The sequence below is a fragment of the Pipistrellus kuhlii genome, unplaced genomic scaffold, assembly GCF_014108245.1.
Source record: "Pipistrellus kuhlii isolate mPipKuh1 unplaced genomic scaffold, mPipKuh1.p scaffold_m20_p_87, whole genome shotgun sequence".
Classification (NCBI taxonomy): domain Eukaryota; kingdom Metazoa; phylum Chordata; class Mammalia; order Chiroptera; family Vespertilionidae; genus Pipistrellus; species Pipistrellus kuhlii.
In genome coordinates this window covers 328,378-347,446 of record NW_023425592.1, presented here as the reverse complement: position 1 = coordinate 347,446, position 19,069 = coordinate 328,378, and the positions used below count along the sequence as shown (strand labels likewise).

The following is a 19,069-nucleotide window of genomic DNA, read 5'->3' as shown; positions in this document are numbered from 1 at the left end:
GCCTGTCCCGGAGACGCAGGCCCCGCGGGGTGATGTCCTGTGGTCCCGCCTGGGTTCTCTCCGGTCACTGTTGGAAGGACACAGGGCAGGAGGCGGGCGTGGCGCCCCTGCCTTCGGCACTCCTCTTTGAGCCAGGTGCCCACGCCGGCTCACGCACCCTCCTTTGCCCGCGCCCCTGCGCTCTAGTGCGGGACAGGCCGGCCGTGCGGCACTACAGGATCTGGAGGTGTGCGGGCCGTCTGCACCTCAGCGAAGCAGTGTCCTTCCCCAGCCTGGCCCAGCTCGTGAGCCACCACCGAGCACACAGTCTGTCCAGAGGCCTGCAGCTGACAGTGCCCTGTGGGAAGGTAAGGCCGCCCCCACCCCCAGACTCTGTCCAGTGCAGCCCTTCCTCCTCAGTGACCCGGGTCCTCAGGGTCAGGCGGAGGGCTCCAGGGGGCTCTGGCTGAGGCCCCGGGGCCGGACCTGCAGGTGGGGCAGAGGATGGTCCCCTCTTGCTGGTCCCTCTCACCTTTGGGCTGAAGAGGTCAGGGTGCCCTGCTGTGTCCTTTGTCTCTGAGACAAGGCTCTGTGCCCAGCTGAGCGTTTTGTCTGAGTGGCAAGTGGGCACTGTCACAGGCCCAGGGCAGGCCGGGAGGGGTGTTTACAGGACACAGAAGGGGCAGACGCCCTGGACACGGGGACCCTTGAGCAGGGCTCCCGCTGCTGGGGTCGGAGGGGCTTCAGAGGGCCGGGCGATGGGTGGCACCCCTCCCTGCGTCCCTGCAGCACGAGCGGGAGCCCCTGCCCCTCTGTGCCGACTGGGAGCGGCCCCGGGAGGAGTTCACGCTCTGCAGGAAGCTGGGGGCCGGCTACTTCGGGGAGGTCTTCGAGGGGCTCTGGAAAGGCCAGGTCCGCGTGGCCGTGAAGGTGATTGCCCGAGGTGAGTGGCCCTGGCGTGGCGGGCCCTCAGGGAGACCCCTATGGGGTGCGGGCCGCTGGGGGACCAGTGCGTCTGCCCCGTTCACTGGCCTTGGGAGCCGGTCGCCCGGGTGAGCACCCACCGTTCCTGAGGGCGGGTGCTGGGGCTGCCCCCTCCGACCTGTCCATCTTGCAGATGACCTCCTGCACCAGCACACGTTCCAGGCGGAGATCCAGGCCATGAAGAAGCTCCGGCACAAGCACATCCTGGCGCTGTACGCTGTGGCATCCCTGGGGGACCCCGTGTACATCATCACAGAGCTCATGGCCAAGGGGAGCCTGCTGGAGCTCCTGCGGGGTGAGTGGCCGTGGCGGCCGGGGCTGCTGTCAGGGACCAGAGTGACACCTGCTGCTTGGGGACGGGATCAGGAAGGACGCTGAAGAAAGAAAACCCTGGCTGCCCACACCATGCACAGGACGCCAGGTCTCCTTGTGTGTGCCAGGCCTTTCCTGTGAGGAATGTGTGTGATATCTGTGACAACGTGCCGTCTGTTCATCGTGAAGTTTGAGGAAGTACAGAGAAGGGCAAATACAGGGAAAGGCCCACTCCTGGGCCGTGGCACCTGAGCTCTCCCCTGGCAAGCCCAGGGTTTCACGGCACACCCAGCCGACGGTGGCTGCGCTGAGCAGAGGGCCACGGGGCGGGTGTGTGTGGTGTTGAAGTGGGAAGTAAGGTAGGATGAGGACTGCAATGTGATGTGTGCACCTGGAATTCCGTCTTCCGGACAAAGTCCGACTGTAGAGCCGCTCACGGGAGCAGCCATGCAGCAGCCCCGTGCCGCTGACTGTTCTTCAGGTTGACAGGTGAGTTGCCTCCACTTGGCCAGTGGCCTGTGGGATCTTTCTAGGTTTTCCATCTGATGGGTGTCTGTGTACTCACACCCGGAGTTCCGATTCCCAGAAGCGAAGTACAAAGGTGTATGAGCCTCTGGGGCTGACACAGAACTCCTGCAGGGCTGCGGGGGGGGGGGGGGGGGGGCGCCCCTGCCAGCCCCTCCACTGAGCAGAGGACCCCTCGCTGACCCGGTCTCTTTGCCTCTGCAGAGTCTGATGAGAAAGTCCTGCCCGTCTTGGAGCTGGTGGACATCGCCTCCCAGGTGGCCGAGGGCATGTGCTACCTGGAGTCTCAGAATTACATCCACCGGGACCTGGCTGCCAGGAACATCCTCGTGGGCGAGAACAACATTTGCAAAGTGGGGGATTTTGGGCTGGCCAGGCTCATCAAGGTAGGGCCCCGGAGGGCTGGGGCATAGTGGGGCGTCCTGTGCTCGGGGCTGGGGATACCGTGGGGCTCCTGAGGGGACAGGAGCAGAGGGCTGCGGCCTGGGACGTGGGACACACGAAGCTGCTTATAGGGCCTTTCAGAGCTGGAGTGGGGTGGGGGTGGAGGGTGGGGTCCGAGGCACTTGGCCAGTCCAGGAGCCACAGTCTCTGCTGAGTGGGAGAAGCAGGGACCAGCCTTTACCTGCTCCTTCCTTCCTTAGAGTTGCTGCTACCCTGTTTCCCCGAAAATAAGACAGTGTCTTACATTAATTTTTGCTCCCAAAGATGCACTAGGTCTTATTTTCAGGGGATGTCTTATTTTTCCATGAAGAATACGGTACACATTTATTGTTAAATGAAAATAAAGTAAATTTATTACCTGGACACGGTACAGTAGTATGGTAGTTGTCGACACAAACCAGACAAACTCTGAATCCTACAGTATTAAGAATTTACTCATTTGTTCAATGACGATCATGTCATCATCTTCTGGAACATCATCATAACAATCCAATTCCTGAATTTCCTGGAGAATTTCTTGTGACTCCATTTCTTTCAGAATCAGTGGACCAAATCTCTCATGTTTAGCCTAGGGGGGGCCTTATTTTCAGCGGGATGCCTTATATCTCATTCAGAAGGAAACCTGTAAGTAGGTCTTATTTTCGGAGGATGTCTTACATTAGGGGAAACGCGGTAGCTTCTGCGGCTCAGGTAGCTCAGATAGACCCCTTCCAGCGCTCACCCCCGGAGTTGTGGGGACTGTGGACACACGTGTCAGGATTATGCGTGGGCCCCGTGGTCCCTCGGCCGACAGCCCCTCCCTGCCGGTGCCGGGGGGCATTCTGCTGCTCCTCGTGCGGGCGCTCGGGGAGCCGCTCCCGAGACGTTTCCCTCCTCTCCCGGTGGCCAGCACGGGGCAGGTCACTATGGCAGGAAGACGGGGTGGGACCACGGGAGCCTGGTAAGCCCCACTTGACCTGGACAGAGGACAGAGGTGCTACCTGGGAGGCGACGTCTGCGAGTTTGTCCAGTGGCGGCAGTCAGCCTTTCTTGGCACCTCTGAACTCTAAACGTGAACCCACCGGCAGTGGCCACTATGTGCTGGGTCATGCTGCCCGTCTGGGCTCCGCCATCTGTCTGCTCTGCCCACAAGCCCCCGCCAGCCTGCCTCCGAGGCGGGCAGCAACCCCCTCTAGTGGTGGCCGGGATGGCCTCGCTGCTCACCCGCCAGGCAGGCGGCCACAACCCTGCTCCCCACACACGGCTCCCCTGCCTCCCCCAGCGTGCCTGTCATTACAGGAGGACATCTACCTTTCCCACGACCGCAACATCCCCTACAAGTGGACGGCCCCAGAGGCGCTCTCCCGTGGGCACTACTCCACCAAGTCTGACGTCTGGTCCTTCGGGGTCCTCCTCCACGAGGTTTTCAGCAGGGGCCAGACGCCCTATCCAGGTACTGGGCCCCGGCAGTGTGGGAAGGACCTGTAACCTGGACCCCATTCTGAGCACCTGGGTGCTGTCTGGAGCGAGGGCCTTGGAAATGGGTGTGGGAGGTGCAGAGGGTGAGAGCGTGGCCGAGGTGTCCTAGGAGGCACAGTAGCCACCCTGGCCCCCTCTCCACAGGCATGTCCAACCACGAGGCCTTCACGAGGGTGGACTCTGGCTACCGCATGCCCTGCCCCCCTGAGTGCCCGCCCAGTGCCCACAGGCTGATGCTCACGTGCTGGCACCGGGACCCTGAGCAGAGGCCCTGCTTCCAAGCCCTGCGGGAGAAGCTCTGCAGCTTCACCAGCTACGAGAACCCAATCTGAATGCCGAGTGCGGCCTCCCCACCGCCTGGAGGTGGCCAAGGGCCCAACAGCACCCAGATCCAGACTGTACTCCAGGGCAGAGTGCGCCAGCCACCAGGGCGCTCTGCTCTGGCCAGATGTCCCCTGCGGCCTGGGGCTGGGACGGCCTCTCCGAGCACCGGCACCACCTCCTCGCCGTGGGACCTGCAGGAGGGGGCCCACAGCCCACCAGCTGTCAGGACCAGCGCTTGGCCCTCCAACAGAGTCCCTGGTGGGAACCTGGGTCTTGGCTGTGCCCTCCCTTTGCCACCTAGCTCCTGCCTGCCCCGACTTCGGGATGGGAAGACTCCCCAGCACTCAAACACGGTCTGCTGGTGGTTGGGCAGTGCCACCTGCCATCCCAGGACCAGGTGGCTGGCCCCATCTTCCTGCCACTGCTACCAGGAGCTGCCTCTGAAGGTTCGAGGGGCCTGGCTGGGCATTACGGCAGAAAGATGGGGCGGGGGACTTGCCCATCCAGCCTTGGGGCCACAGGAGCCTGGGTAAGCCCCCACTCCACCTGGACACACTGGAGAGGTGCTGCCCTTCGGGGTCCCAGCCCCCCAGCTGCCTTGGATAGACTCATGCAGCTATCCCTAGCACAGGGAGGAAGGGAAGGGGGCACGAGAGGGCTCCCTCAGGGGCCAGCTGAGTCCCACCTCACACCATGCTGCCCTCCTCACATCCACTACGCTGCCCTCTCCTGGCCAACAGATCTGGGTCATCCTGTTGGCCACGGGAGACCTGTGGCCACCGGGCAGGCAGCTAGATTGCACAATCATCTCGCCCAGCTCCCTGAGCTGGACTTTGCCTGAAGCTGGGCTGCCAGTTGTGACACCCCTTCAGGAGCACCCCCAGCCTCTACTTCAGCTTTCAGCCTCCGGGGCTGGGGCCCGACCGCCCGGGATGGGAGGCCCCGCTCAGAGTCTTACAAGGGACTGGCGGTGGCACACTTATGGGAGACAGTGTGGCTCAGTGCTCGTCCCACACCAGAGTGGAGGGGCCTCATCAAGGTCCTTCAAGGGCGCCAGGTCCTTCTAGCCGACAGCGCCCACCCACAGCCTCCAGAGGTGGCAGGCAGGGCTGCCTGGTGGGCGACCCCAGCGGCTTCCACAGATCAGACCACCTGCTCTCCCGGCGCCCACCTCCTCTTAGGCACAAGGCTCCACTCAGAGCAGCTCAGGGGGGATCGGCCAGGCCTGAGCCGCCCCCCAGCAAGGAGCCCTGGGGGGCAGGGCCAGCTCCCACCCCCACCAGGAACTGAGGAGGCTGAGCGACTTCTCCCATCGCCTGGAACACACTGCTCAGGAACACCGTCAGGGATGCTGGCTGCTTCTCATTTATTTTCCACTTGGTGCAAGGCACATGGTTATGGGTGTTAGGCAGGCTTGCATGTGGCTTGGGTAGTAAAGAGTGGGGCTCTCTCGACTTCCTTTTTGGTGTTTTGCTGTTTTGCTATAAAAGAACCCAACTGCGTCTGCTTGTTGCAGCCGGCCTAGTCTACAGGAGGTGGGGTGGGGGGTGGGGGGGGGCTCAGAGAGCCTAGCGCCTCTGGAAGTCTGCTGGCGGCCACTCAGGACGGGGGCCCAGCGTTGGCTCTGCCAGGCTGGCCGCCAGGCTGCTTCCTTGTGGCTTCCCCAGCCAGGTCACAGGTGATCACACTGCGGGCGGCCTGGGGAGAGTCCGAGCTGGGGGAGAGAGAGAGGTCAGAGGGTGCTCCCAGCGGCCACGCCGCCCATGCTGGCCCCCACGAAGGTGCACTCACTGCTCTGGGGACTCCAGCACCGTGGCCATGAATGGGAGAGTGGACTTCCCAAAAAAGAAGCTTGCCCACCAGTGACCCGGGTCGGCTTTGGGGAGACCTGAGAGAAACACAGTGGGGTCAGTGCTGCTGCCCACTCCTGGGGACCCCTCCAGATGGTCCCCACACCAGACAGGAAGTGGACCTACTGCACTCACCCGGGGGGTGGGGGATGGCTTCCCCAGGGCACTCGGCACTTCCGCAGGAGCTGTTACTGGAAGTGGAGCCCAGGCGGCCTGGAGGGGAGAGGTCGGCTTCAGCCTGCGGCCCACCCGCTAGGCAGCCTGGGCTTCTCCAAGGACTGGAGCTGGGGTGGCGGGGGAGCCCAGGCAGACCTATGGGGCAGTGGGCAAGGGGCTTGCTTACGCCGGTAGTAGTCGTGGGTGGCCACGAGCGAGCCGCTGGAGGGGATGGCCGCCATGCTCTTGCTGTGGACTGGTGGAAACCTGCGCACACGGGGGTTCGGAGCCCCTCTGGTAACCCAGTGATCCTCGGGAAGGGTGCTGCCAACCCGGGCGCCGGTTTATGGAGACGGGATGTGGCTCCGAAGCTCCCGGATGGAGGACCGCCTGCTCCCCGCCGGGCGCCGGCAGCTCTAACCAGCCCGAACCGGCCGCGCGGAACAAAGGCGCTTTGTGCGTGGAGCCACCACCTGCGCCTCCGGAGCCGGCAGGCCGCCCGGGGGACACCGAACCCACCCGCTTCCCCGCCCAGGGCCCTTCTCCCGCCCTCGGCCCCGCCCTGTGCGCCTCCAGCCCCGCGCTCCCGCCCCGCCCCGCTCCCCGTTTGCCCTCCCGTCCTTCGGTCCGCCGGTCGACCGGTCCCGCCAGCGTCGCGCACGGGCCGTCCTCACCTCGGCGGCGGCCCCTCGCGGACCTGGGCGCGCGGTCACGGTGGCGGGAACGGGGCGCTAGGCCGGGGAGCCCATTTGCAGAGGAGACGGCGGAGGCCGCACCGCGACCGAGCAGCGCGGACGTGCGCACGCGCGGTCCCCGCTAAGCCTGCGGCTGCGCCGGCGTCCGGGGCGGGCGCAGGCCACGCCCCCGCTCCCCAGGCCTGGCCGGCGGGGCCCAGCCCCGGGGGTCTCAGGCCGCGGGTGGCCTGGGAGCGCGGTTCCCTGCCTCCTTGCGTCCCGTCCCGTCCCGTCCCAGAGCAGGGCCGCCCCCTCATTTGGGCCCTGGCGTTCTCTCGGACCCCTGCCGGCCCCGCCCGTCTCGCCCAGGCCGCCCCGCGGAGGCGGCGGGGCACTGGGAGGTGTTTCTGCTGGCGGTGCACAGCCTGGACCGAGCCCCGCAGGCCCGGCCTCCGCAGTGCCCCTGTCCTCGGTCCTCTCCACTCAGGACTCACCCGCACAGAAGTGGGCCCAGCGGCATCTCCTGCTCCCAGTGCGGGAGCTGGGTGGTACCCAGGGGAGCTGTGCGCCCTGAGCCCTCCAGACATACCCTTCAGAGCTTCACGCCGCTGAAACCCTCCTGAATCCCCTTCGCAGCTCTGCTGGCTCTGGAACCCACACCCCCTCCCCAGCTCCAGCGGCCTCCAGGCTGCTTGTGAGGCCCACGTGGGCATCAAGGGCAGGGCACTGGCAGCAAGGGGTTTATTTGAGTGGCTGGGGTGAAGACCTACTGTTTGGAGATTTCTCCAGTAGATGGAGGCAGTGGCCCCCTGTTTTGAGCGACCCCAGAATATTTTCCCAAGGACTTCCTTTTGAGGGGGCAAGGCGGGGTGAGGGGGCAGGGGGGGGGTGAGAGGGCAGGGCGGGGTGAGGGGGCAAGGGGGGGGTGAGAGGGCAGGGCGGGGTGAGGGGGCAGGACGGGGTGAGGGGGCAGGGTGGGGTGAGGGGGCAGGGCGGGGTGAGAGGGCAGGGCGGGGTGAGGGGGCAGGGCGGGGTGAGAGGGCAGGGTGGGGTGGGTCCAGCTCCCGGTAACTGGACCCTAGGCCTAACCCAACCAATCAGGTCAGCCAAGGTAGCGGACCACCCTCCCTATAAAACCCATTGATATGTTAAGTTCTTCCTCTTTCTCACCATGCCCTCGCTGGTGTAAGTGGGACTGAGCTCAGGCTAATCTGAAATAAATACAGGCTTTCTGCAATTGCATCGGATTCGGCTCCCTGGTATCTTTGGGGTTTATGACACTTGGGCATTACACTTTCTGATGTGGAAGCCAGCCCTCGACCTCCTTCCTCTCAGACTCATGCCCCAGCCTTCCTCTGCAGAGGGGCAGTCAGCAGCTCTGCACGGTTGGCTCTTTGTATGCTGGGCCCTGGCTGGCTGCACAGGTTTCTTCCCCAGCCGTTGGGAGGCTCTCGGGAGGTCTGTGAGGGCTCAGGAGGGTGTGCCGGGAAGATGTCACACCCCCTCTTCCAGGCTCTCCACATCTGCAACACCCTCCGGACCCCTCCAGCATTTCAACTTCCTGTGCAGCAGGCCAGGAAACTGACCCTGAGAGGGCATCCCAGGGTACAGATGCCTTTTCAGGCTGCGTGGGATGGAAGTTGCCGACCTTGTGACTATCTGGTTTGGGCAGCAGTGTGGCCGGGGGACCCTGGGAGGAGGTGCAGTGCCTGTCCCAGGTAATTCTCATCCCTCTCCACCTCTTCCATCTCTCCCCGGGTCCCCACTAAATGGGCTTCTGCTGCTCCATGGGGAAAGGGACAGTCCCAGGGGCTCGCCGGCCACTTGTCCAGCTGGGTCTTCATGAGCTCCTAAGATTCCCTTGCCTCCTGCAGGAGGTGAGCCGGATTGCATGTATGGACTGGGACAATGACCCCACAGGAGAGGCACGTGCCACCCACCAGTTGCCCACAGAGCACTGTAGCCCCAAGCCCCACCTCACAGCTGACCACCTTCTCTCAGTCATTGATTCTCAGTGCCTCTGGATTGAGACCCATAGTCACATCCTGGCCAGCGTTTGCCCCTTCAACGGCTTAATTCTGGATCATAAACTTAAGTGCAAATAAAATTTAAGTTTTAAAAGACATCTTCTCTCCCCCTAGGCGGTATGGCTCAGTGGAAAGAGCGTTGGCCTGCGGACTGATTCAATTTCGGTCAAGGGCATGTACCTTGGTTGTGGGCACAACCCCAGTAGGGGGTGTGCAGGAGGCAGCTGATCAATGTTTTTTTTTCTCATTGATGTTTCTCTCTATCCCTCTCTCTTCCTCTGTTAAAAATCAATAAAATATATATATTTAAAAAAAAAATAAAATAAAAGACATCTTCTCCTTCCCCTCCCACTCACCAAATTGTGAGCCTGGTAGTGGTTAGATGCACCAAAGCCCCACTCCGGGAGCCCATGCTGGCCTAGCGGGAGCAGCTCTTCCCTCTGGCCTCTGCTCTGCTGCAGGTCGCTGTCTGTCCTGGGATGGACCTAACTGGCCGAGGCCCCTGCATCTGCCCCCGTAGGCCCCCATAGGCAGGAGGGCTTCTGCAGCTCTTATTTGGGGCTGGAGGCTGGTTCTGGCCTTGCTGCTGTGGTGTTTTGTTTTTTTCAGTTATCACCTGAGGATATTTTTCCATTGATTTTCAGTGAGAGTGGAAGGGAGGGGGAGAGACAGAGCGAGAGAAAGAAACAATAATGTAAGAGCAACACATTAATTGGTTGCCTTCTGACCAGAGCCAGGAATTAAGCTGCGACGTTGTACATGCCGTTGATCACAATCAAACCGGGACCCTTCAATCAGTGGGCTGATGCTCTATCCGCTGAACCAAATAGGCCAGGACACTGCTATGGTTTTTGGGCCAATACACATTTATATATATATATATATATATATATATATATATATAAATCTTTATTGTTCATGCTATTACAAATGTTCCTCATTTTCCCGCCCTCCATTGTTCTCCTCCACCAGGTCCCACCCCACCTTCTGCCCTTTCCCCACCCCCCATTGTCCTCATCCATAGGTGCACAATTTATGTTCAGTCTCTTCCCGCACTCCCCACTCATCTTTTCCCCGAGAATTGTCAGTTCACTCCCCTTCCATACCTCTGATTCTATTATATTCACCAGTTAATATTGTTCACCAGAGTTTTTTAATTCCCTTGGTTTTTAGATTCACTTGTTGATAGTTACGTATTTGTTGTTCATATTTTTTTTCTTTATTTTCTTTCTCTTCCTAGAGAACCCCCTTCAGCAATTCATGTAATTCTGGTTTGGCGGTGATGAACTCTTTTAGCTTTTTTTTATTTGTGAAGCTCTTTATCTGGCCTTGGATTCTGAGTGATAGCTTTGCTGGGTAGAGTATTTTTGGCTGTAGGTTCTTGCTGTTCATCACCTTGAATATTTCTTTTTTTTAAATCAATCTTTATTGTTCATATTGTTACAAAGGTTCCTCATTTCTTCCCCCCTCCACCAGGTTCCCACCCCACCCTCGCCCCCTCCCCATCCCCCATTGTCCTCATCCATAGGTGCAGTTTATGTTCAGTCTCTTCCTCCCTCCCTTTCCCCAATAGTAAATCCCTTTTCAGATAGTAAATCAGTTACTTAGCATTTTCTCATATCAATAATACCACCACATGCCCAATGATACATTTCACACAAAAGACATTTCCAAATAGGTCAACCAGCCTCATCCAGGCCCCACCCAAGGCACTCACAGGTCAACACCCCAGCCCTATACTAACTCAACACATCCAGATCTAAGCCTTCATCACTTGATTCAGCAGACCCTCAAGTTCCCGCAAAAGTTTCTAGCCATGTCTGAGAGGCAGCCGTGGGGCAGGGGCAGGCGAGAAGCGAGCTGTTCCGGGCCTGGCTGCTCCGGGCCTGGCCTCTGTTGCTCTGGTTCGTTCCACAACCAGCTGCTCTGGGTCTGGTCACCGCTGCTCCTGACCTAGTTGCTCTGGACCTGGCTGCTGCTGCTCCAGGACTGGCTGCACCCGATCCGGCTGCTCTGGGCCTGGCCGCTCCCAGCCTGGCAGCCGCTGTTCCAGGCCTGGCCACACCAGACCCGGCTGCTCCGGGCCCGGCCGCTCCCAGCCTGGCAGCCGCTGCTCCTGGCCTGGCCACAGCAGACCCGGCTGCTCCGGGCCCGGCCGCTCCCAGCCTGGCAGCCGCTGCTCCTGGCCTGGCCACAGCAGACCCGGCTGCTCCGGGCCCGGCCGCTCCCAGCCTGGCAGCCGCTGCTTTGGGCCTGGCCGCACCAGACCAGGCTGCTCTGGGCCTGGCCGCACCAGACCCGGCTGCTCTGGGCCCGGCTGCCCCGGGCCTGGCTGCTCCGAGTCTGGCCGCTCCCAGCCTGGATGCTCCGGGCTTGGCAACTGCTGTTCTGGGTCTGGCTGCTCCCAACCCGGCTGCTCTGGGCCCGGCTTCTCCGGGCCCGGCCACTCCGGGTCTGGGTGTTCCTGGACTGGCCTCCCTGGGCTTGGCTGCCTCTGCCTCAGGCCTGGCTGCCACTGCCCAAGGTCTGGCTGCTCCAGTGCTGGCTGTTGTTGCTCTGGTTCTGGCTGCTGCTGCTCTGGGGCCTGGCCGTTGCTGCTCCGGGCCTGGTTGCCATTGCTTTGTGCCTGGGCACTCTAGGCCTGGCCACCACTATTCCAACATTCTGTCCTTTTTTTTTTTTTTTTTTTTTTTTTTTTTTTTTTTAACGCATTTATGTTGCAATGTTGGCTGGTGAGTTGAGTTCTGACTTAGTCTTTGATTTTTCAAGATCTTCTTTGTATTCTTTCTTAAGTAATTTTACTATCTTTTGCTCTCACTTGATTTCTTCACATTGAGAACTTTGGTTTCTTCCTCCTTGTCCTGGGAGCTCAGCAGGTTGGCCTGTGGCACCCCTTTGTTCTCCGCGGGCTACCGCGCTGCTCCAGCCTGTTGCCGGAGTCGGCGCTGCCCAGGAAGCAGGCCCCGGCCTTGGCTCTGTTGCCCGCGCTCAGAGGTCAATGGCTCAGGGGCACCCCCCCTCCCTGGGGGCCCCGTCGCCCGGCTCCCTGCCGGCGCCCGGCTGGCTGGTGTCTGGCAGGGGCTCCTGCTCCCTGTCGCATTCCTCCAGTCTGGAGCTTTTTTTTTTTTTTTATCTCCTTCCCGCTAGGGGAGTCCAGGATCAGAGTCAACAGACTGTCCTCTGCGCGCAGTGCGCGCGACTCTGGGGGCCCTGCTTTTCGCTGCTCCCTCGGGATTCCGCCTCACAGCCCCGTCTTCCCCGCCGGAGCCTGGGTCCCCAGGGTCTGGCTCATAACTGGGGGTCAGCGCTGCTGGTTCGGGGGTTCAGCCCAGGCTGGGGGTTTTATTTCCTTCCTGCTAGGGAACGCCAGGCAGCACCCAGCCCTCTCCTCCTCTCCGGCTGCGGCCTCTCTGCACGCGCATGCGTGCGAGCGCGCAGCATGTCTCCGTACCTTGGGCTTTTTTTCAGCTTCTCTGATTTTCCTTCTGGTTTTCTCTTTCCTTCTTGTTGTAGAATTTTCAGTCAGTCGACTACCTGTAGCTCTGGGCGATGTCCACTCTACATTTTAGTTGTATTTCATTGAAATTGTTGTGTGCTGCTGCGGTTAGGTGTCTACCCGAGCAGCCATCTTGGATCCGTTCTCACCTTGAATATTTCTTGCCATTCCTGAATGGCCTGTATGGTTTCTGTTTAGAAATCGGCTCTCAATCGTATGGGTGCTCCTTTATAGGTAACTACCTGCTTTTCTCTTGCTGCTTTTAATATTCTCTCTTTGTCTTTTGCTCTTGGAATTTTAATTATGATGTGTATTGGTGTGGTTCTCTTTGGATTCCTTTTGTTTGGCGTTCTGTGTGCTTCCTGGACTTATTCTAATTCTTTTACCAGGTGTGGGAAGTTTTCTGTCACTATTTCTTCCAATATGTTTTTGGTATCTTGCTCTCTCTCTTCTTCTGGCATCCCCATAATTCTAATGTTGGTTCATTTGAAGTTGTCCCAGAGGTTTCTTACATTATCTTCAACTTTCTGGATTCACTTGTCTTCTTGCTTCTGCAGAGGAGTGTCTTCTGGCTCTTTGTGTTCCAAATCTTTGACTTGATTCTTGCAATCTTCCATTCTGTTTTTAGGACTCTGTATAATATTTTTTATTTCAGACAATGTATTCTTTATTTCTAGTTGATCCCTTTTTATTTCTAGTTGATCCCTTATCCTCATAGGTCTCATTTATTTTATTGGCCTTTTCTAGGAAATACTTGAAAAACCTTATAAGCGTGGTTTTGAACTCTGTATACAGTCGCTTTTTGTCCTCCATTTCTTTTGTTTGTGATCAGTTTCCTTGTCTCGGGATTTTTGCTGCTTTGCTGAGTTGGTAGGGTGGCTTTGTGTGCTAAGGTGTCCTATATGGTTCAGTGGGTCAGTCTCCCAGTTACCTGAGGTGGACACTCTTGGTGCCCCCTTTTGTGGACTGTGTGTACAGCCTTGTTGTAGTTAAGTCTTGATTGTTGTTGGTATCACTGGGACAAACTGAACTCCAGGCCAATTGGCTGTGAGGATCAGCTGTATTTATGCTAGGAGACAGCCTTATTCTACTAGACTTGGAAAATTGCAAAAACCTCTGCTCAGCTTGGGTGGGGTAGAGTTTCAGGGTGGAGCCAATAGCCTTGGCTTACCATCAGCCCTGCCCTATGAGGTTCCTGAGTCTCAGTGTTCCTCAGTGTCCTTCGGTACTCGCTGCAAGCATCTCTGAGAGAAAGGTGCCCTCAAGTTTCGCCTACTACCAAAAAGTCTAGGCTCTCCCCCAATGAGCCTGGAACTGGGGTTCAGTGCAGTTGGAAGTGGGGTTCAGAGCGGTCTGGAGCTTTTGTCTCCTTCCCACTAGGGCAATCCAGCAGCACAGTCAATAGTCCATTCTCTGTGTGCAATGTGCGCGACTCAGAGACTTCTTTTCACCGCTACCCTGAGTTTCCGCCTTACAGCTCAGACTCCCTCTGTATGAGCCTGGGTCCCCAGGATCTAGCCTAGAACTGGGTCCAGAGCAGTCAGAACTGGGGTTCAACACAGTCCGGAGCTTTTGTCTCCTTCCCACTAGGGCAATCTAGCAGCAGAGTCAACAGTCCATCCTCTGTGCAAAATGTGCACGACTCCGGGACTGCCTTTCGCCACTCCCTTGGGATTCTGCCTTACAGCCCAGACTCCCTCCGTAGGAGCCTGGTCCCCAGGATATTGCCCAGAACTGGGGTTCAGTGCTGTCGGAACTGGAGTTCAGGACAGTTGGAGCTTTTATCTCCTTCCCGCTAGGGAACGCCAGCCAGGCACTCAGCTGCCCCCTCCTCTCCGGCTCCGTCCTCTCCTTGCGCACACAGTGTCTCCGTACCTTAGGCTTTCACAGCTCCTCTGATTTTCCTTCTGGTTTCTCTTTCCTTCTACCGTGTTTTCCCGAAAATAAGACATCCTCTGAAAATAAGACCTAGCGCATGGAAAGATAAGGCATCCCCTGAAAATAAGACCTAGCGCAACTTTGGGAGAAAAAAATTAATATAAGACACTGTCCTATTTTCGGGGAAACTGGGTAGTTGTAGAATTTCCAGTCAGTCAACTTTCCTTAGTTCTGGATAATGTCCATTTTGTATTTTAGTTGTATTTTTTTGAAATTGTTGTGTCCCCTGGTTAGACTAAAATTGTTGTGTGAGGCTGCAGTTAGGTGTTTACCTATGCCACCATCTTGGTTTTCTCCCATTTAAAAAAATATATAATTTATTGATTTTTCACAGAGAGGAAGAGAGAGAGGGATAGAGAGTTAGAAACATCGATGAGAAAGAATCATCGATTACCAGTAGTTGCCTCCTGCACACCCTCTGCTGGGGATGAGCCCGCAACCAAGGTATATGCCCTTGACTGGAATTGATTCTGGGACCTTTCAGTCTGCAGGCCGACGCTTTATCCACTGAGCCAAACCGGTTTCAGCTGGGCCGATACACATTTATGTGATCATCCAGAGCTCATGGAAGAACCTACTGTGTGCCAGGCAGTGCAAGGCCTGGGTGCACAGAGGTGGGTAAGCAGGACCTCCGCCCTCTCCAGGCCCAGCCACTGGAGGCGGGGAAGGTACAGCGCAGAGCGGGGAGCTGCGAAGGCCTGGGCCGCAGGGAGTCCCAGCATGCGGGGCTGTGGGGTGGGAGGCTGAAGCCAGGTCCTGCCTTTGGGTGGGAAGCAGAGGTGAGATGTCCCAGGGCTCTCAGGAGTGGGCCTGTCCTGCACCGCTGCAGTATTTCCTGGGGCTGACAAACAGCCCTGGGCCCTGGGCCACCCTGAGGAAGCTCACCCAGCATCGCTCCGGTGGGACCCAGCTGTGTCTCCTGGGCTGGCTCAGCCTGGGCAGCTATGGTGGCTTAGAGAGAATAGAAGAGGAGATGGGCAGTTGGGGTCTGGCAGCTCTCTTCTGGACCCCAGGAAACCACAGCGCCCCCAGGCAGACTGCCCCCATGGAGGAGCTCTCTGGTGGGGTGGAGTTGGGATTCCTTCCCGCCACTCCAGGGCCTCCATCCCTCCCTTGAAGCAGGGGTGATAGTGCTGCTTCCTAACGGGTGTTCTCTGAAGACAGGACAGGAGATGGAGGGGCTGGGGCCTGGTCCCTGGGCGCTGTTGGTGTTCTGTTACCTGCATTGTCAGTTACCTTTGCTGCCACTCTGATTGCTGGTCTTTGGGGGCGAGGGGAGAGCTTTGCCAAAGCTCTCAGGGCTTCTCAGCCTGCTCCCAAGAACAGGGCTCCTGTTCTTGGGAGCAGGCTGAGGTGATGATCACCTCGCCCCTTGTCTGCCACTGCCCAACTCTCAAGCACAACTGCTGTAGGTAATATCACAGTGTGCAGAAGAAATTGCCATTGCAGAGTAGTCCTACCTAATAAAAGAGTAATATGGCCGAGACCGGTTCGGCTTGGGGACTGAAAGGTCCCGGGTTCGATTCCGGTCAGGGGCATGTGCCTTGGTTGCGGGCATATCCCCAGTAGCGGTGTGCAAGAGGCAGCTTATCGATGACTCTCTCTCATCGATGTTTCTAACTCTCTAACTCTCTCCCTTCCTCTCTGTACAAAATCAATAAAATATTGCATATATTAAAAAAAAGAGTAATATGCAAATTAAGCATCACTCCACTATACCCACCAGCCACGCCCACCAGCCAATCAGAGTGAGTATCCAAATAAACCCAACCAAGATGGCTACCAGCCACGAAGAGCAGGAGGGAGGCTTGGGTTTCCCAGGCAACAGAAGAAGCCAAGCTTTCCCCCTGCCCTAGCCAGCCTAAGCCTCCACTCCAGGCGACAAAGTTTCAATTATAGGAGGTAAACAAATCCAAACAAAAATGGTGGCAGCCATGGAGCAAGCAGGAGGCTTGGCTCTGCTCCAGGCTACAAAATTTCAATTGTAGAAGGTAAATAAATTCCAGATACCAGGGCCTCTGCTTGGGTCAACAAGGGGTGTGGCCAGCCTGAAAACCACCACAGGCCCCTCACTCAGGCCACCCCAAGCCCCAAGGGAACCCCCACCCTGATCCTGGACAAATCAGGGCAAACCAGCTGGCTCCCATCTGTGCACCAGGCCTCTATCCCATCTAATAAAAGAGTAATATGCAGGTTGACCATTACTACAACACACAATAGCTGCCCCCGTGTGGTCAAATATTCTGCCCCCATGTGGACACAAGATGGCCACCACAAGATGGCCAGCAGGGGAGGGCAGTTGAGAGGGACCAGGCCTGCAAGGAAGGGCAGTTGGAGGTGTTCAACCTTGCAGGGGAGTTAGGGGTGACCAGGCCAACAGAGGAGGGAAGTTGGGGGAAAACAGGCTGGCAGGGGAGCAATTAGACATCAATCAGGCTGGCATGGGAGTGGTTAGGGGGTAATCAGGCTGGCAGGCAGAAGCATTTAGAGGCAATCAGGAAGGCAGGCAGGTGAGCAGTTGGTAGCCAGCAGTCCTGGACTGTGAGAGGACAGTCAGACAACCCTCAAGGGGTCCCAGATTGGAGAGTGTGCAGGCTGGGCTTAGGGACACCGCTCCTCCCCTCCCCACTGCCCCCCCCCCCCCCCCGGCCCTGTGCACGAATTTCCTGCACCCGGCCTCTAGTCTATAATAATAAAAGCATAATATGCTAATTAGACCAGACATCCTTTCTGAGGTCCTTCAGGATGAAGCCTCAGTCCCAGGTGCCAGAGGGAAGCCAGTGCCGACGGCTGGGGGAAGGGAAGGAAGGCCTACTCTTGCCCGAATTTGGTGCATCGGGCCTCTAGCAGTTATAAATGCCTACGACGCAGGAGGCACTGGTGTGGCCAGATGGTGTGTCGGGGGAGCAGTGCAGCAGCTGTTCTGTATTTGTCTGCTCTGAGAGTGGGGAGTGAAGGACTCACAGGACTATTTTGAGGTTAAGATGCTCCATGTGCATGTTTGAACTAGCGCCTAGCACTTAGTAGGGGCGCCGTGAAAGTTAGATGCAGTCGTTGTTTACTGCACTTCTCACTACTGGGAATAGTGAGAAGTGCTGTAAATCAGTCTACTTGTTGGTGAAGCAAAGTTTCCAGGAACAAGGATGGGGTCTCTTCTGCCCTCAGCTGCGGAGCACAGCCACGCAGCGGCTTTCTGTAGGCTCATTGGTGAAGGGTGAGCGAAGTAATAGGAGGCATTACAGCTTCGGCATGAAGGACCAAGGAGGTCAGCACACTCCCCAGGGGCAAGTGTTTGATCCTGGGAAACACTGAGCAGCAGCCTGCTGGTGCCCTGGAATTCAACCCAAGGCACACAACCAACTGACAAGTGTTTATTCACCAAAAAGGCTAAGCTGCAGGATAAAATGCAAATTACTCAGCATAAAACACCAGGAGCATCCGGACGGGCAGGGGACACTCTCGCTGGTTGTGAGGCCGAGCTGGCCCAGGCACGGGACCTCGAACAGGCCTGAAGCAGCTGCCATAGAAACACCTTGTGAGCGATGGAGGGAGCCTGGCAAACCTCAGCGAAGGAGGAGTGGAAAGGGCGCTGCTGCCCAGTCAGAGCTTTGAGCCCTTCAGCCAGTGCGGCCACTGTCTTGATGGAAGAGCTGTGTCCTCCCCCCAGGACCGAGTGAGGCCAGGGTCCCTGTTCATGGGCTACATGATGATCTGGCTTCGCAGAACCTACAAAAGCTAATTGAAGAATGACTACAAATTGCAAAATCAGTACACGAAAACCACTCAGACTTCTACATGCTAGCAATTTACACATACTAGTAGGTGCAGAAATTTAAAACTTTTACAAACATCATTTGTGGGCAACTCTCTGCCCATGAAACATCTAACCAAACCTGTGCAGAACTTGAATGCTAAAAAGAAAATGAAACCAAAACTCGCTGGGTCAGAGCTTCCCGATGGGCCAAGGCTGGGGTTTCCATTCCCAGGTCAGGATACATATGGGAACCAACCAATGAATACAGACATAGTGGAATGACAGGTCACTCTCTCTCTCTCTCTCATCCTATATAATCAAAGGCTGATATGCAAATTGTTCCCTCCATCAGGAGTTTGACCTGGAGTTCTACCAGGGGGCTGGGCTGGCTGGCCAACAGCCCTTGCCCCTCCCCCTGGCTGGCCCTGCCCCTGATTCCCCCTCTACAGGAGCAGGGCCATTCAGCCACCTGCCCGAGGCCCCTCCCCCAGCTGGCCTGGCCCTATTGGCCCCAACTGGGGCAGGCTGGCTGGACCCACCTGTGCATGAATTCATGAACTGGGCCTCTTGTCTACACTAATAAAAGAAAAATATGTAAATTGACCATCCATTCACAACGCCCACCAGCCAATCAGGAGTGGGCATGCAAATTAGCGGGACAAAGATGGAGGCAGCCATGGAGACAGCCAGAGCAAGTGGGAGGCCTGGGTCACCCAGGCAATGGAGGAAGCCAAGCCCTCTGCCTACCCGGGCCAGCTGCCAAAGGAGGGGCCTGTGGGTGGTGGCCATGGAGCCAGCTTGGGGGCATGGGAGGCTTGGGTCATCATCACATGGGATGGCCACCAAGGGAGGGGCCTGCAAATGGCCCTTGGCCCCTTATCCAGGCTGGCCACGCCCCCCCCAGCAGGAACCCTCACCCTGAAGGGGGTGTGGCTAGCCTACAAATAGCCCTCAGCCCCTCACCCAGAATGGCCACGCCCCCCCCAGCAGGGACCCCCACCCCAATGGGGGTGTGGCCGGCCTGCAAACCACTACAGGCCTCTTGCCCAGGCTGCCTGGCCCCAAGAAAACCCCCACCCTGATCCAGGACACCCTTCAGGGCAAACCCATGCACAAGGCCTCTATCTATACTAATAAAAGAGTGATGT

General features: G+C 57.8%; 2 protein-coding genes across 3 annotated transcripts in view; one reads left to right on the top strand and one right to left on the bottom strand.

Moving 5' to 3' along the window:
• The window catches only part of LOC118712326 (protein-tyrosine kinase 6), a 28,341-nt gene that overhangs the window by 1,868 nt on the left and 7,404 nt on the right, over positions 1-19,069 (top strand). The window contains exons 3-9 of one of the 2 annotated variants that reach the window (XR_006740784.1): positions 187-347; positions 769-922; positions 1,097-1,258; positions 2,005-2,186; positions 3,523-3,676; positions 3,847-4,880; positions 14,782-14,785. Coding sequence is in view for 1 of the 2 variants with exons in the window: in XM_036425967.2 (XP_036281860.1) it covers positions 187-347; positions 769-922; positions 1,097-1,258; positions 2,005-2,186; positions 3,523-3,676; positions 3,847-4,034 (1,001 nt within the window). In the remaining variant the exon portion in view is untranslated. Of the gene's footprint in view, positions 1-186; positions 348-768; positions 923-1,096; positions 1,259-2,004; positions 2,187-3,522; positions 3,677-3,846; positions 5,479-14,781; positions 14,786-19,069 lie in introns of those variants that run through there. The other variant, XM_036425967.2, reaches the window with a different exon arrangement.
• Positions 5,376-6,842, bottom strand: PPDPF (pancreatic progenitor cell differentiation and proliferation factor). The gene is made up of 5 exons (XM_036425969.2): positions 6,707-6,842; positions 6,220-6,299; positions 6,012-6,089; positions 5,818-5,914; positions 5,376-5,740 (listed from the first exon to the last, which is right to left on the bottom strand). The coding sequence occupies exons 2-5, from the start codon at positions 6,272-6,274 to the stop codon at positions 5,626-5,628; spliced, it is 345 nt and encodes a 114-aa protein (XP_036281862.1). The 5' UTR covers positions 6,275-6,299; positions 6,707-6,842; the 3' UTR covers positions 5,376-5,625.